The sequence below is a fragment of the Solanum verrucosum genome, unplaced genomic scaffold (assembly GCF_900185275.1).
Source record: "Solanum verrucosum unplaced genomic scaffold, falcon-dt-bn FXZP01000278.1, whole genome shotgun sequence".
Taxonomy (NCBI): domain Eukaryota; kingdom Viridiplantae; phylum Streptophyta; class Magnoliopsida; order Solanales; family Solanaceae; genus Solanum; species Solanum verrucosum.
In genome coordinates, this window is record NW_026020332.1 from 5,757,363 (window position 1) to 5,775,945 (window position 18,583).

The following is an 18,583-nucleotide window of genomic DNA, read 5'->3' on the forward strand; positions in this document are numbered from 1 at the left end:
TAAAAACAAGGATACCTGATGCCTTTGCATAGTCATGAGAGAGTTTATTGTTTCAGGCAAAATCCATTAAAAATGTTTCAGCATTGCAAACTTTAGTTTGATTATCTTGGTCAGGTCTTCTAATAGTTTCAAGTTGCTACTTGATCCACAAGATTGAGCCCATCAAGCTGTATTTGCTACATTCTCTGCCTCAGTTGATGAAAGAGCAACTGAATCTTGCATTTTAGTTCCCCATAAATGAGATATCAACCTATAACATAAGCCACTTCTGAGGTAGTCTTTCCATCAACTTGATACCCAGCATAATCAACATCACCATGTACTCCAAATCAAAAACTCCTGATGGACAGAATGGGATCGGGTCCCCTGTCTTCTTCAAATGTCTTAAGATTTTCTCAACAGCCTTCAAATGTGATTCCTTTGTACAAGAATAGAGTCTCTGAACCAGGCTTATCAGCATCCAGCTTCAAGTTAGTGCCCATGAGAGTATGAATTGTCTAGGCATCCATAGCATGAAACTTTTTCAACAGCTTCTCTGAACTGGTACCAGGTCCCTGTCTTTGATCAGACATCAATTGCCTTGAACACTGTGATATATTCTTCTTTGTAGCTAAGTTCCTATGAGAGTATACAACTGGTCTGTGCTTAGGGTTTCAGTGAAGATGTCAGCCACTTGATCTTCCATTTTGCTAAACTTCATGATGGCATTACCCTTTTTTATCATTGTCTTGACTTCAAGTATGTTTAAGCCATTTGAGCAACTCATTGTTGTACTTTTATGGACAACTGAGGGTACCTTTAGAGGTTTGCTGAATCTGTAGCTCTAAGAAGAAAGCTCACATCGTGCTCATTTAGAACTCACTACCCATGAATGCGGCAAACTCTTCACACAACAATTCAAAAGGTTGTTCCAAAGATGACATCATAGATATACACTTGAATGATCAACAATTCCTTTCCTTGTGATTTCAGGGTTTTGACAATTTTACCTCTTTTGAAGCCATTGTTGAAGAGGAACTTGGACAACCTATCAGCTTGTTGAGTAACCGAGTGTCATACTTTGCTTCTTTCAAACTGAGCTTGATCAGCTTCTTCATTTTCACCTTCAGAATTCACATTATCAGTTTGAACTGCATCATCTTTGTACAACATTGCCTACAGGACCAAGTCCCTCGTCAGGTTCATAATCTGCATCAACTTCCTTAAGATTACTAGATTCATGAAGAGGATGTTCTTCAACAAGCTTACTATTTAAACCGTCTCTCTGAATCCAAAGTGGCCCTTTCATCTAAGAATCTCCTTTCTTTTGCAACTTCTCAATTCTTCCAGACTCATCAAAAATCACATGACCACCTTTTTATACACCCAATAAGCCTTGGTGGAGGAAGAGTATACCACAACTATTATTTCATCAATATTGAGATCAACCTTCTCAATATCATCATTTTGGTCACAAAACATGTAGTATTCACCACTTCAGCCGAAAGTTCTTTAGAAGATTAAAAGTCTGCATATTCCACTTGAAGAATGGTCTGATCTGCTTCTCTTTAATACCAGCGTCACAACCTTTGTCATCTACAAATTTTATTTTGTGCAGACTGGGGACCAGGTCCTTTGACACAAGTTTGTGCAGTAGAGAAATACTCACAAGAGCACGTCTCCCATGTCATACCTCAACATTCTCACTTTGAGCACTAAGGCAAGTGAGACTATCTCAACGAGCAGTAATCAGATCAACACTATACATGTTCTTGCATCTCTTTTCTATCAAAATCATCGCCCAAAAGAGCAAGTTTGTGACCACACGTTCTTTCTGATAAGAACTTAACTTTATTTCATTCATCACACATTTATGAAACACTTGAAAGAGTGTACTTCAACCATTTATATAGTACACATCCTCAATAGTGTGTTCCATAGATTTCCCAAACATGTTTGCCCCCAAAAAAATATACAATTTTCTTGCCATCGCCAAATGAGACACCTCCACCTTGAAGTGCCCTGAGAGAGGAAGTTTTGTAATTTTCACAGTCATGTGCTCTGAGCATCCACTTATTCATAAACCACATTGACTGATGCTACCTCCTCTCACTTGCATAGCAAATCACTTGTTAGCCTTGGGAACCCATTTGAGACGGAGTTCCCAGTAAGCAGATAACTGAGTGATAAGAAAATTCTTTGTCCAGTGAGGCAGACTGATTTTCTTCAACTTAGGACCAGGAGCACGACCAGGTCCCTTCTTCTGCCAGTTTCTCTGTTGCCAGGTCACTTCTTCTGCTTGTTCCTCTGTTGACCAGGTTCCTTCCTTTTTCTATTCCTCTGTTTAGAATAGTTTGAAAGGTTATCTTGGGTCCTTTTCCAAGCTGGACAGTCCTTCTTCAAATTACCATCACGATCACAATGAAAGCAGATCAAATTGTCAGACACTAACACATACTTGCTATGGAGATTGTAAGAGGGACTTTGCTTGAATTTTCTAACCCATTCCCATCATTTTGACCCTGACTGGAAGATTGGAAAGCAATTTTGAAGAAATGGTCCATTCGAGAGATATGTTCAATTCTTCTTTGACACAGACCAGGTCCTTTTCTAACTGATTATTTCTCTCTAAGCCCATAACAAGTTTTGTTTCAGCAATATTCAAACTGGTTTCTAGATCGATTTGCAAGCCGCTAGCCTTTCCCTTTCCTCTGCCACATTTCTCACTCAACATCTTCAATTTTTCCGAAAGTTCAAGATTTTCAGCTTCTAGAACTATCAATTGTTCTTCCACAACAAACATTTGGTCAACCAAGGCTACCTTTTCTTCATGAAGGATATCTAGGCTATTGTTCATCAAATCATTTTCAGTTGTTAACTCAATAATAGAGTCAATCAAAACAGCAGCTAGACTTTTCAACTTCTTAACACAGTAAACATGCAAGTTTTGTTTAAGATCAGAAAGGGTTACCTCTTCATTAACTTCTTCATCATCAGATTTTGCCATAAAAGCATACGTGGCATCAAACACATCTTCATCACCTTTGGCTGCAAACATGGATACACCTTTAGGATGTTCTGACTCTTCTGAGTCACTTGAGGAATCACCCCAGACAGCAAGAATCTTCTTCACAACATAGTCAACAGTTTATGTTCTGCTTGACTTGTCATGGACCTGGACCCTTCTTTTGTTTTCGCCTTTAAAAGTGAGACCGTCTTTTCTTTTGTGCATCTCCTAAACTTGAAGATGTTCAAATAGAGCATCCAACGACAGTACTTCAGGATCCGCAGCTTCATAGACAATATCAACTTCATCAGTCCAAGATCTGGGAAGAATCTCAAGTATCTTAGTGACCTGCTTCCATATAGTGACAGGTTCTTCTAAGAACATGAGCTCATTTGTGATGGTGGAGAATCTAGTATGCATTTCTTGAATAGATTCACATTCTTCCATCGTGAAGCTTTCAAACTGAGTAGTGAAGAGATCTAACTTAAATTTCTTTGTTTGCTCAGTACCTTCGTACACTATTCTCAAGCGGTTCCAGATTTCCTTGGTTGATTCACAAGATGAAATCAGATCATATTCATTTGCTCCAATTCCACACATTAAGAGCTTCCTAGCCTATTGATTTTTCTCAACTTCCCTTTTGTCAAAGTCATTGTATTGCCGTTGGGTTTTAAGAACGACCTTTGTGACATCCTCATATTTTACTTCTATAGTTGGCACATAGGGACCCTTACAAATAACATCCCACATCTCACAATCTTCAACCATTATATAGTCAAACATGCATTTTTTCCACCACCAATAATATTGACCATCAAACAGAGGTGGTTTCGTTGGAGACCAACCTTCTTGCAAGCTTAGTGGAGCAGTCATTCTTCGCAGGATTCTCTTTCTTGGTGTTAACCAGATAGAGAGCCTAAGCTCTGATACCAATTGTTGGAATGTATGCGTCCACTATCAGTCAATGACCAGGTCCCTTAACTCAGCAAGAACGTTGACTAAAATATATGCAGAAAGTAAACAGCTGGAAGTAAGATCTGCACAAGTATTTTACGTGGAAACCTCCTTGCTCAGGGGAGTAAAACCACGACCTGTCACACAGGACTTTTCAAACTGCTTTCACTAATCTTTTCAAAGCAAAAGTAAAATATAATTTATACCACAACAACGAGATTAACCTCCTAATCTCACACTAAGTAATACAACGATTACTTAATCGAGCCTAAGCAGATACCACATTGCCCACTAAGCTACCTACCTCTTAGATAACTTAGACTTCAACTAAGCAACACATCAGGTTGCCCACTAAACCACCACCCTCTGGACGATTTAGACTTTAACTAAGCAACAACAATGTTGCCCACTAAACCACCTTACCCTTAGATGATTTAGAATTCAACTAAGCAACAAACAATGTTGCCTACTAAACCACTCAACTTGACTGATTTAGACTTTCTGAACCGAACCAACACATTGATTTAATTCTTTTATAACATAGGAATAAATTTACAAGATAAGCACATAAGACACAAAGCTCAAAATACAACAAAGACTCTTTTTCACTCTATCAGGTCCTTTTGTTGAGTTGAGCAGTGTTTTTCCTTGAAGATGACTTTCTTTTCAAGCTTATGAATTTTCAGAGAAAATTCAAGTTTTTGTTTGCCAAATCTTGAGTTGTGTTTTTGGAGGAGAGACTATAGAAAATCAACACAAACTCCTTGGGACCCCCCATTGGTTGAGAGCCTGTTGTTCAGAAAAGTTATGCAGCTATCACGTCAAAGCTGGCAACTTTTCTGACAGGCTGTCTTGTCGCCTTTTCATATACGAAATCTTGCAGGGACCAGGTCCCTTGCAAAGTTCTTTGTGAGTTCTTGAAAGGCTGGTTGGCTCTCTTCTTTTTTGAATGAATGAATGTAATATGTTGTTTGTCATGTTGAAAATATCAACCTTAAAGAGTTATTAACCATAGGACAAACAACCTCGTCCATTCTGATTACGCTGACGCCTCACCAACTTCTGATACGACAGCTTTACAGTTGTACCCCATTATAGATCTGGACGATAGAACTCAGCCAGGGACCAGGTCCCTGCATTTATGAGACATTGAACCGGACAGTCTCGTCCGCTCTTCCTGTTAGTGCAGTACATTGCGCTTTTCACCTACTACCTGACATGACAGCTTTACAGATGTACCCCATTTGAATCTGGACGAGAGCACTCTGCCAGGGACCAGGTCCCTGCATTTGTGAGGATCATCAAAACACTTAGAATATAACAAATATAATTTTTTATGTTTTCTTGAGTTGATATATTCTCAAGATGACACTCGCCTATGATAATTTATCTAGTAATATTATTAAAGTTTGTATAGAGTTTATTTTAAATTGTTAATTGTTGTACACCCTACTGCGTTAAATTTTCATGTTCTACCTTAATATTACTATATAATGCCTACATGACACATTTTCTCCCCGTTTAAATCTACAAACTCATAAAGCCCGAATCCTAAATAAGTTTTAAAATAATAAAATAAATAGACCTAGTGAACAGAAATAATAGGTTAGATTATTTTTTTTATTGAAAAATATAACATTTTTTTTTGTGTGCTATACAAAATAAGCTAACTTCCCCATTAAAATCCGTAAACGAATTTTCCTTTTTAATGTTTTTTACATAATACACTAAAATATTGCGACATGCAAGCTTGGATTTTGCAGTAATTAGTGCACTTTGTGCACTTGTAATTATTTTCTTAATTAATACGACTACTGAATTATATCTCTTGCATGATAAGAATTTGTGTATAATAATTTTTTAAAATAATTAAGTCTTATACTTGCGATAAATAATAGGCCATCTATATCAATTTAAGTGTTTTGCATTTTTTAAGAACAATATTATAATCATTCATTTAAAATAAAAACACAAAATTTTCAGCAATATTCAAATTGAGTTGGCAAAATATCATTGCTTAGAACATAATAAAGTTGCTATAGTAGGAAGATTGTTTCACTCTTAATCAGAGGCCTCAGGTTTGAGTCAGGATATGGAGAAAATCCTATTGGGATCGGAGCACCACCCTCGAAGCAGTGTGCGATCCAAATTTAATCAAAGCTCCAATACGAGTATCAAACATCGAGTGAAAAATAAAAAAAAGGAGTAGCTATAGTAAAGAAAATTAAAGTACCCCTAGATGCCCTATGGTTTAACGGCCTATAAATTAATAATAGTATAAAAGAACTTTACATTTATGATAAGATAAAACTAATTAAATTATTTGTTCATAATAAATGAAACTTATTATAACAAGTCAAATTTAATTGATAATACTAAAGAAAGAAATAGGTTATACTTCCCAAGTATATAAGTTTAAGTTAAAATTATTAATATTAAATAATAGTAACATATAATATTAAATATAGCAGTACTCAGTCTTCAAGAGATTGACAAGCTAGATGGATTATGACGAATCATAGATGTCTCTTGTTTCAACGGTAGGCTAATTAGTTAGGAGTTCAAGAAAATTGAAGAATCACTCTAATTGAGGTGTATTAAAATAATGAAATATCTTAATTAATATACTGATGTCATGCCATGTTCAATTTTAAAAAAAATATTATAGTTGACACTTTGACAGCAGCTTATTGATGACCAAGTTGGGACGTTGAAAAAGAAAAAGAAAAATGAAAACCAGGTGCACCTCATGTATAATAATTCAAATTAAAGACTTCTCCCTCTTATCTTTAAAGATTTCGGTGTGATGGTGAGTATTTTTTCATTTTTAGATAGAGATGTCAAGTTTGAGTCATGCGCTAGCATAGTTTTTGTAGGAAAAGCATCCCAAGTCCCTATATAGGAACTTTTTCAACACTTGAATTTGATATTAGAGACCTCGAATTTTGTAGGTAACATACTTCTTCATTCTTAGATATTACAGACCTCGAATTTGAGTTTGAGAATAAAATCATCTTTCATAGGAAAACCTCTTGCAATATAGGACGAGCTTTCCGATGCATTGATCCGCATTATTTAATTTGGGCCTAAAACATGTATCAAACACCGAAAAAGAGAAATAAAGTCTAAAACATGTATCAAACACCGAACGAGAAAAATAGGTTGTATTATTTTTAGTTTCTACTAGCTACTACAACATTTTATAAATGTTTTTATCTAGGGCACTAGGTTATTGCATGCACCTCATATATAATGCATTGTTCAAATACCTCTCTGGTAAATAATTTTTCATCCTTAGTCAGAGATTTCGAATTTGAGTCTTGAGAATGAATTTGTCTTTGATAGAAAAAGCTCTCTTAATATAGGATTTTCAGATTCGTAAATCCAGATAATTTGGGCCTAAAACGTATGTATCGAACTATCGATCGAACACCTCACAAGTAAAATATATAGCTCTCTTGGTTTTGAGTTAGTTGCTAGTACTACAACATTTTATAAAATGTTTATCTAAGGCTTTGGGTAATATTTTGTACAATTAGATCTTAGGTCAACGAGTCTTATTTTAAAGGGATGTGTTGCAATTACTTTTTCAAATTGGCAGTCATTTTCTGTTATTGAAAATTAATATGACATTTAAAAAAAAATATTATAGAACATGAATAGATCAACCCTCGAAATTATTCAACGTCATAATACATTAAAGAAAATACTTCTGAGGGACAGATGTAATGAGAGTCAAGAATCTTTTTTTTTTAAAAAAAAAACGTCATAATCTTTTTTAAACTAATTCAATATAATGTTGAATTCACATTTTAAATTTTCAATTTACCGTCAAATTAAATTAAATATGGATACATGAGTTAAATCTTTATCTAAATATAACAACACATTTATTTTATAAGAAGAGAAAAAGTAGCTATTTTCTTGCGCCTTCGTTGTAGGTTGCTTTCTCTTCGGTCCATTTCGGTTATCATACTTGTTAAAGTAATTCGTTCAAAATATATAGTTATCATTTTTAAAAGTTAAAAGATAAAATTAATTTTTAATTTTTATTTCTATCCTTACTTAATAAATATGGAGATAGATTAATGTGGTGAAGAAGAGAATAGTATTAAATTGAGATTAACTAATAAATAAAGATAATTTAGTCAAATTACTATTATTTTAGTTAATATTTTTTTAAGAAAGGTGTAAAAGCAAAATATGCCAAGTAATGGATCGAAGGTAGAACCTATTCTGTTTTAAAAGAAGTTTACAATGATCACGATTTGCACTTAGTCAGCATTCACGAAAAATAACTCATAATTGTAGGTTTCCAAAGTTATAAAAAAAGAATAAAAGTTACCATTGGCATTCAAGATAGATGCAATTATATGTTTAATAAATTAAAGGGGGTGGTCAATATGTGAAAGCGTTTTAACGCTTTATAATATGTAGAGGGGTGGTGGGATAATGGGGAAAATATCTTCTTACATTTATTGTTTATACATCAAGTTGAATTAATTATGCATAGTTTAATTGATAAATTGGGGTAATATTATATAATAATTAATTATAATTAGGTAATAAACATATAAGATATGAAAGCCATAAATTAATTGATTTGATGTAAATATAAAGTATGTAATTATAATTCATCATCCCAAAGCAAGATGGGTGTGTTCAATAGGTGTAAATGAAGAATTTTCAGTGGTAAAAAATATTTTACTTATTTACCCTTAAAATGATATAGTTAAATGTAGAAATATAGTTTACGAACACATGAGTTAAATTGAACAAGTAATGAAATTATAATTATAGATTAATCATTTGTAATAACTTTATACTCGATAAACAAATAATTGAACAACATGAATAAAGAAGTAAGATTGAATTGCTCTGAGATCTAATGTAGTTGACTAGCAAAATTATCAGAAAAGAAAATTTAGAAACACTAAAATTGTAAAGACTTATGAAGCAAGTAATGCCCTATTTATAACTACGTTTCAAGGGAAAAGATCCACAAATTATATCCTTATAATAAGACCTATTAATTGTCCATTATCATCGTTAAGTAATGACTTACATGTCACATTCTGATTCATATATATGTTGAGTTCGAATTTTACCTTATATAATATCCTATAAGCACGAATTAAATTTATCTGATCAATAATTTCGAATATCAAATGATTAAAACTAAAATATTTACCTCTCCTTTGGACCCTACGAATCTGTCTGGTCACCGGCCATGGCAAATTAAGTTCCTAAGTATGATTTCGTTGACCCTTTTGCCATGTGACCTTTCATTTCGTACGAAGTTTCAAAGTTATCACTACTAAAATAATAAAGTGTAGGGCTAAGCATAAAATACGAAAATCAAATTATTGAATTGAATAAAAAAAATTGATAATTCAATATTTGATATGGTATTTGGGAGTAAAATCTTAGAATTGTGATATTTGAGTTTGGGTTTGGTATGAGACATTAGTACCATTTAGTATTCGGTATTTCCCGAATACCAAATTATTTACTTAATGAAGGTCATATATCAACATATTCATTACTCATGAGTACAAGTCTAAAAGAGAAAGTTAAAGAACAAGCATGAACAATTCAAATACATGTCTTTTAGTTGTATCAATTTACTTTTCTTGATGTCTTCTTGCTTGTTGATCTTCTATTATATTGTGCCTTCACATAAAAAAGAAAGAACTGATTGTAGAAATAGTATTAACTTTGTAATACAATCAGATATAACTTCAATACAGTATTACCGAATACCGTATCAAACCAAAGTTTAATTTACTGTTTAACGTATTACCAAACCGAAATTTAAAATTTTGGTATTTGATATCTACTTTTAACCACCCGAAATTTGAAAAACCCAAACCGAATACCGAACGCCCACCCCTAACGAAGTGGCATCGTATAAAATGTGGTGCAACAGACAATATATTTTTTTTATTTAAAGCTTTCGATTTTGAGTTGTGGGTATGAAAAAATTCTTAGTAGGAAATGTTCTTCCGAATGAGCCTTATGAAGTACAATTTGAATCAGTCGCACTCCAATGCGGATAGAATGATTAAAAAAAGCTAAGGGGTACAATATTTTCAAAAAATATATACATGAAGATCGATCAGAGACAGCCAAAATATACGTTGTTTTATCATTAAGTCTTCAAAACTCATCTGTCATTAACGTTGAATTTGAACTTCAACTGTTCTTTTTTTATACATTTTTTCTTCTAATAGTCAGGTCATCAACAGAGTGTGTATAGAATAATAAATATAAAAATAGAATATGATTGGCGGTCACTAGCTTCAATTTTGTTATTTATTTTTCTTAAAACGTTTGTGTGTAAGAATAGCTATTGGAGGAGACTTACATTTAATTTTAGTGAATTTAATAATAGTATTAGTTTGAAGACAAAAGGCTCCTTTGTGAAACAATTACTACTATAAGATACCTTCAAAGACCCTTAAAAAAGACCAAACAAACAAACAAAAAACTTCCAATTTATAAGCAAATGGAGAAAAAATTGGATAATTCCATCTCAAGAGCTAATAATCATGAAGAAGAAGATATCAAAAAAACTTTAAAGGTAATTCACAATCTCTATTGTCCTTTTTCTTCCTTCTATATATGTGAATAGGTGGACGTATGATTAATTTTTTTTTATGTATGAAGTCTCGGATTTGATCCCTATGAATAAAATTGATTCTGATAGAAAGGTATCCAAATTTTTAGTTTTCGCCTTTGAAACTCAACCTCTATGTTGTTTTTGATTAGTTTCCAGATTTGTTCCAAGTCAACTATGATTTTATTTACAACGTTTTTTTTAATGTTATACACAATATATATTACCCTTCTTAATCAATCGAACTCAAAAGTATATAATGGCTTCCATTTATTATCATAGTTGTACAAGATCTGGCTTAGTTATTTAATTTCTCTGAAATGTTTTGATTAAGTTGGGAAAAAAAGTTTTTTATAAAATATACGAGAAATAATTAAGACAATTAGTTGCATTTAGACATGAATCTCACGTGAAAATTTGCGATTGAAAATTGTTATTTCACTTGAAATACTTTTCAAACAAAATTTTAATGATTGAAAATCGTTAATTCACTGGGAAAATGATGTTTGACTGAATTGTACAATTGTGAATGTAGGATGATGAATTCAAGTCAGCCATAGAAGAGGTGAATGAAATCAAACTAGAGAACGCAAGATTAAAGTTGTTGCTTCAACAAATAGAAAATGATTACACGTCTCTCCAAACTCGCTATTTCAATATTTGTCAACCAGATCTCAAGAAGAGTGGCAGCCCAACATGTACTCATGAAAACATTGCAGATGAAGAAGAATCTGAACTTGTCTCGCTTAGACTCGGGCGAAGTCCGAGTCCAAGCGAGTCCAAAAAAGTTGATAAGAAAAGAAGTTATGACAAGACAATAGAGGACTATCCTTCTTGTAATGATCAGTCCAATGATGGGCTTAAACTTGGGCTGGACTACAGCACTAGAATATCTGAATCAGATTTTATAAAGCCCAGTAATGATCCAACCCCAGGCCCAACTAGTGAAGTTGTCAAGACAGTGAAAAGATGTGATGATGAAAGTGTCAAAAAGGATGCTGGTGATGATGAAATTTCTCAGCCTAATGTCAAGAGAGCTCGAGTTTCAGTTCGGACAAAATGCGATTACCCAACAGTAAGTACAAAAATTCAACTAACATTACGTATTGTCTGTCACATAATAGGTGTGAGTTCAATTCTTACTATTATCTTTCCTTTTTCATGTGTGATAAGAAGTCTATATTTTGATTTAAAGTACAAATTTCTCGATTCATGTCCGAGTTTTAGTTTAGTTGTAAGTTTACTATAAAAGAATTCAAGTTTTTTAAAACACATTTAGTTGATTAGATCAATTCCAACCTTATTCACCTTGATTTCTAACTTTCAATGATACAAATTCATAATATTTTCCCTTTTTTCCCCTTTCAACTTATGATTACTTTGTTGATGACAGATAAATGATGGTTGTCAATGGAGGAAATACGGACAAAAGATATCTAGAGGTAACCCATGTCCACGATCATATTATCGTTGCTCAGTGGCTCCATTATGCCCCGTGAGGAAACAAGTCCAACGATGTCTCGAAGACATGTCTATATTGATCACAACATATGAAGGAACACATAATCATTCACTTCCTATTGAAGCCACAGCTATGGCCTCTACAACTTCTGCTGCAGCCTCTATGCTTCTTTCGGGTTCATCAACAAGTTCTCAAATATCCAAAAATTTCCCAAATTTGCCTAATATTTCGAAAACTACACCTCTCTATTTATCCAATTCATCTTCAAATCCTTTGCCCACCATCACATTAGACTTCACCACATTCCCTACTACTTCATCATTCACTAGTTTCAATTTCCCTTCCAATTTCCAACCCGGTTCAGGATTTCTCTCTAACAGCTTAAGCTTTTCCTCTCCCGAGTCCACCATAATGCCCAAAATTTTGGGGAGTGGGGGTCTAAATTATGATTCTACTAGTACATTACCATATCACAATAACCTCATAAACATTGGATCATCCCAAAAACAATTTGACAATAGTAGTAATAAATTGAAGGAGGATTCTTCTCAACAGGCACTAACTGAAACATTGACAAAGGCAATTACATCAGATCCTAGCTTTCAATCAGTGCTAGCTGCTGCTATTTCATCAATGGTTGGTGCCACCAAAACTTGAATTGGAAATTGGATGAGCAAATTCAGTTTAGTGTAGTATACATTTTAATTAGACATTTTTTTTTCTTGGTCATTTGTTATAGCTTGATATATATACACAAATGTAAACTCTTTGACCACTTTTTTTCTTAAAGCAAAATGACGTTTTACTTAATATTAGACCTTGCCTTTTTCTTCTTGCGATCCTATTGTTTCTGCTTCAGCGTAATATTCTGATTCGACTTAGCTACTTCGTATCGTCGTATTATTCAAATTATATAAATGATGTTGTTTGGCCTTGTTAGATTGGTTTTTGCCCCTTTGAGGTTACAAAAGAAGTTGCATATGTAGTTGGTGATTGAATGTGCCTTTTTCACTCGTGGCTTAAATTTGGTACAATATATTTATTTAGGGTTAATTACGATCCTAAACATTTCGGCCAACTAGTTTATAAAATATGTATAAATCGTAAAGGTTATGAGGTTATGTATATTTACACTACATATATACTAATAGTGTATATATTATGATATTTCAATAAAAACTAGTTGCTCGAACGGTGTATAACTTTCCATATATATTTTTCAGAAAAAACTTTATTTTAGCCAAGCAAAACATGTTAGCTTATACTTTTAGCTAGTTTTTCTTCAGAGTCATTACTATCAAATAATGCTGGTGAAAAGTACTCTTTTTGGTACTAACATTTGGGTAATAATTGAAGGCAAAAGAGATCTCATAATTCATTCTTTTTAAAATAATTTTTAGGTCGAGTTAGAGATTCTTTTTTAGGTTGTTTCTTTGCAAAGATTGTTATCTAGAAAAAAAAAATTCTCCGACCGACTTAATTTCCTTTTCTCAAGTTATGCAATTACTATATTTTTCTCTCTCATTTTGATATGAAATTCGTCTAAGATGTAACATTATTCCTTGACAAATTAGTAGTTTTAGGATCCATTCGATCATGAAAAGTATTCATTTTTACGGAATAACTTTTCATTTTATTTAAAAATGAGTGTTTAACCATGAAAATTTCAAATTCAACTTGAAGTTAAATTCTAAAAATAACTTATAATGTTTTTCAACTCCATCTTGATAATTTCAAATAAAACACCCATTTCTCCCTAGCTATTGTAGAAAATATAATCAAACATAACTCTATCTTCAACTCTAACTTCATAATTTTCATGTTAGATCTGAAAAGTGACTATTACATCTAATATTTTTCACGTAATAAAATCTTATAAGGGATGAAACTACCGTGCCCCTCAATAGCTTTAATTTAAATTATATTTTTATGCTATTTTTTTTTTACTAAATATACATAAATTATTAGTTTAGAAAAAATAGTAAATCCAAAACTAAGCTAAACTCCGTAGATTGAAAGGCACCCTCCGTATATATGGTGTAGTGTGAAACAGCACACACCACTTTGGCAGCTTATACATCACGCAAACTCCAAATCCTTCACTCTTTTAACTGCACAGGGGAAGCCCATCAGAGACGGTCGATTATCGAAGGTCATATACAAATCCTCTCCATTTTCCTTCTGAAATTATTGCTCTCAGGTAAATCAATCTACCTCACTTATGCTTTTCTGCATCGATTCACGTGATTGGTTTATGTGATGTGCGTTTTTTCCAGATCAACCCTAGTGAAATTGACTCTTCATTTTTGTTTATGCGATACTGTTAGTTATTGCTTGGATTGATTAGTAGTTGTTGTTGCATTGGAATATTCTTTGTGATTTTAGAAATAATGTCTGTGCACACTCTCCAGTCCCTACTTGTCGGATTTCACTGAGTATGTTGTTGTTGTTGTTAATTTTCTAGCATTTGATTGCCTTATATGTAGGCCTATATAGCTTTGTAGCAGATTGGCAGCTTGCAAGGCGTTCTCGTTGTGTTTACTCGAACTATATAGTTGAAAAATTAGAAAAAAATTATAGATGTATATGTATTTACTAAATGTTCATTATGTATGGACTTTCCCTGCTTTCTGATTTGTTAATATAGTTTAAGTAAACCAAGTTTAAGAAAGAAAGGTTGTTTGTTTGACACAAACTAACTAATCCAAAACCTCATCTAAATACGCACGAAGCATTAAAAGCTCCCTGTGCCAAACAAAACTCTTGTAGCGGACAGTTCATTTTATATATACGGGGCATTCAACAAGTAATTTCAGTGACAAATGGGAGTTAAAACTAAGTATGTTCCAAATTTTGGAAAGGTATATTTTTGTAAAAGGATCTATAAACAAATTGAGACTGAGAGAGTATGTACTTATATAAAGTCCATATCCGCCTATTGGCCACAAAGGAGAAATTGTGCTATGTTTCTTAGCTGTCTTTTTGCTCTTGGAAAGTAAAGATCTTTATTGAGTTTCCTGTGTTCCTGAATTGCATTTGTTAGTTAGGTGGTGAGGATGTCAACAGCGGCGAAGAAGAGATTGATGAGGGATTTCAAGCGGTTACAGCAGGATCCTCCTGCTGGCATCAGCGGTGCACCTTATGACAGCAATATAATGTTATGGAATGCTGTTATATTCGGGTATGACATCTGGAATTGAATGAAAATCATGGTTCCATAATGATTTGGACTTTGGTGATTGATCCCTTCCCAAACTGCTGTATCTTTGTACTTACAGATTTTCTTTTTTTTCCTTGAAATGCAGTCCTGATGATACTGCCTGGGATGGAGGTGAGACAACATTGCTAAGTGACTACCTTTGGTTGTGATATGAATTGAAGCATTCTTGTTGAGTATCATTCTGCCATAGTTATGCTTCCTGTGACTTAGCTATGCCTTGGCAATTGCTGTTTCCTGCTTGTGTTTTGGTAAATCTCAGTGATTTATGAAAAAGTAAAGTGCCCTTTAACTGGCATATCGGAATGTTAGCTGCATATTTAGTGCAGCTATAAACAAATACTGTGTGGATATGGTCGACTGTGAGTTGCGAAATTGTAATTCATGAATCTTAGTATATGTTGCTTTGTGCCTTTAATTCTGGGATTTTCTTGTTCTATCCTCCCAGCAAAGAAGGTTTCTAGGATTGATGGCTGGTTCATGACCAGTGCCTTCTGCTGTATTAAATATTCTTTATAGCCTTATGCAGGTGGTTAGAGCAAGTGGCCCTCTTATCACTCACTGTTTCTTTAGTAACTTTCTAGTTTTATGTTGAACTTTGTCATCATTACCTTTTCATCTTTCATTAAAATTCTCCAAAGAAAGTAAAGCATCAAAATTTTGGCTAATTTGTTTGGACAATTGCTTTTACAATTCGCAGATATCTCCACTCAACATTGACTGTTCTGTTATAAATTGTTACTTACAGGTACGTTTAAGATGACACTTCAATTTTCAGAGGATTATCCTAACAAGCCGCCAAAAGTACACTTTGTCTCCAGAATGTTCCATCCAAATAGTAAGTAGCTCAAATGAAATTACCCCCCTCTCCCCTCCTTCTATCTCTTCTCCTCTTTCTTCTTAGCAGAGCTGTAATCCTTACGAGTGGCTGAGTGGGTAAAACCATTCACTATGTAACTTCTTATGAATGGATAAAATCTATTTATGCTCTCTCTTTTGTATACACATATATGTGCGTGTTTGTGTATGTTTACTATTATTGTGTTATGTATGGGAGGGCAAGGTTGGTTAGTGTTAATCATTGCAGCATTGTCTGGCCATTTGCAAAAACAACGTAATTTAGCCTCAATTGCAAGCTAGTTGGGATATGCTATATAAATCTTTACTATCCATTTTGTTCCATTTAGACCCGTCTTATAAGTTCTCTCTCATTTCTATTGATGTACAAATCATTCAACAAGATCAAAAAAACTCCCCACAAATATTGGACTAACAAAATTAAGTCTTTATCGCAACCAGTTGGTATTGCTTATAAAGATCTTTTCTTCCATTGTACTCTATTTTTTGCTAAGTTCGCATAAATTCCAAAAGATTATTAGTTTTTCGAAAAAACTTCCATGTACGTTTAGGTTTATCTCATCCCCTTTAAATATCGACCATCATGGTTTCATGCCTGAGGTGCACATTTGGAGGCAGACATAACAAAACCATCTCAAGCGACCTTCTCTTGTTTATCCTCTATGTGCTACTTGCACTTTTCACAAATATATGTAATCATTTTGACTCCAATTGTTTCTAGTTTCCTACTGTTTTGGCATATTCAGCTAACCTAACATCTCCAACTCCAATCTGTGTTTTTGCCTTAATTTTTTTTCAGGTATTGCATATTAGCTTGTCTTATGTTTTTTCGTATTGCATGCAAATTATAGTTTTGCTGATCTCTTTTGCCTTTGCTTATTGTTGCTCAGTTTATGCTGATGGAAGTATTTGTTTGGACATCTTGCAAAATCAGTGGAGTCCTATATATGATGTAGCTGCTATACTTACTTCAATACAGGTATATAAGATATTCTAATTGCCACTTCATGCCTCCTTTCTGGTGCCAGGTATTATTAGAGTCCATCACACTATTGAGGTCATAATGTTTTCATTGGTCAGTAGGCTGGTGTTATCTGCTGCTAATGAACACATATTTGAACGAGTTCCCTTTCCTTTTCCAATTCTCTGTTTGGACTTATCCCCTGGGGAGGCCGAGGGGAGTATACTACAAAAAGAACCTTATGCCTCTATTATTTCAGATCATTTAAGAACGTAACAGGAACCTGATGGATTAATCGAACCCCTTGCCAGCGAAAGCAAGGGGTTTGCATTTTGGGTCGAGTTCGTTGTACCGGGCTTGCCTAGTGTGGGTTAGTGTGGTTTGCGAGCTATTGCATTAGGAGCGGGGGTTTTACCCTATGCACACCCAAAGGGTAGTGGCTGCAGGTTTCCTTTGTCAATTTTAAAAAAAAAAGCATCTTTAGAAATGCTCTAAAGTAGACTGGTCCTTGTTTGTTGCCCTTGAGGTATCATAGATGTATCCCCAAGTGACAGTATTTTCGATGCTGATCAATAAGTTTTTAGTTCTCTGTTGAGATTATTAGTAGACTAAGAATTTTATTTTTGAACAAGCGCATGTAGTTTTGATAATCTAGTCCACAAAGTCAAGTCTTTCTTCATTTTCTCTAACCTTATTTGTTATAAGCAATGTTCTACTTTTATGTAAGAAACTCTCAATAGTTCCACGTATTTACTTAATTGCTATGTTATTTTCCCTTTGTTCATTTTGTTTGACATGTTACACTATTTAGTGAGTCAGTAGCTTTTTGTACTGGCAAGTCCTTAATATGTGGATTTTCCTCGTGCAGTCTTTACTCAGTGATCCAAACCCGAATTCGCCAGCTAATTCAGAAGCAGCACGCCTATTTAGCGAGAACAAGCGTGACTACAACAGGAAGGTGCGTGAAATAGTTGAGCAAAGCTGGACAGCAGACTGACTTCTCTGTTGCTAAATACATTACATGGCATTCTCCTGGTCGAGTTGTCTGCATCAAACTAAGATGTTTTCCAGTGTTTTTGCTACATCAGTAATCAATGTAGTACAATTTGGTCCTTTTATGTTGTGTTAGGAGCTCTGAGTTTCTTTACCTTGATGTTTTGTTGCTCCACTATGAGAGACTCTGTACATATGATCTGTTGTATCCAATTGTCTGAATTTCTATAAAGCTATATTCCCTTTAACTCTGACTTAGACTTAATTCTGTGAGATATAAAATATCTCATTGCAATTTTGTTTCACTTGAGTCTCTCTGGACAGCACTTGCTATTGCTTATACATCTGTAGTGCTGTAAATTGAACCAAGTAAATACAGGAGTAGGTAGAAGTGGTCATTTAGTACAACATGTGCCTTTCACCATTACCATAATATAGTCATCATCGCATGTTTAAGATCATAATATCATAAGTCTTACTTTTGTTCTTAAGACTCCGTGTCCAATTAAGTGTCCCTTATATAAAATAGAGGG

General features: G+C 33.9%; 2 protein-coding genes across 2 annotated transcripts; both read left to right on the plus strand.

Annotated features, from left to right (window-relative positions):
* The first annotated feature begins 10,448 nt into the window (after window positions 1-10,448).
* On the plus strand, window positions 10,449-12,718 carry LOC125836700 (probable WRKY transcription factor 72). The gene is made up of 3 exons (XM_049515914.1): window positions 10,449-10,523; window positions 11,095-11,634; window positions 11,953-12,718. The coding sequence occupies exons 1-3, from the start codon at window positions 10,449-10,451 to the stop codon at window positions 12,676-12,678; spliced, it is 1,341 nt and encodes a 446-aa protein (XP_049371871.1). The 3' UTR covers window positions 12,679-12,718.
* A 1,421-nt stretch (window positions 12,719-14,139) lies between these two features.
* Window positions 14,140-18,298, plus strand: LOC125836704 (ubiquitin-conjugating enzyme E2 2-like). The gene is made up of 6 exons (XM_049515918.1): window positions 14,140-14,221; window positions 15,069-15,202; window positions 15,327-15,352; window positions 15,987-16,076; window positions 16,987-17,075; window positions 17,926-18,298. The coding sequence occupies exons 2-6, from the start codon at window positions 15,078-15,080 to the stop codon at window positions 18,052-18,054; spliced, it is 459 nt and encodes a 152-aa protein (XP_049371875.1). The 5' UTR covers window positions 14,140-14,221; window positions 15,069-15,077; the 3' UTR covers window positions 18,055-18,298.
* Window positions 18,299-18,583: the final 285 nt, after the last annotated feature.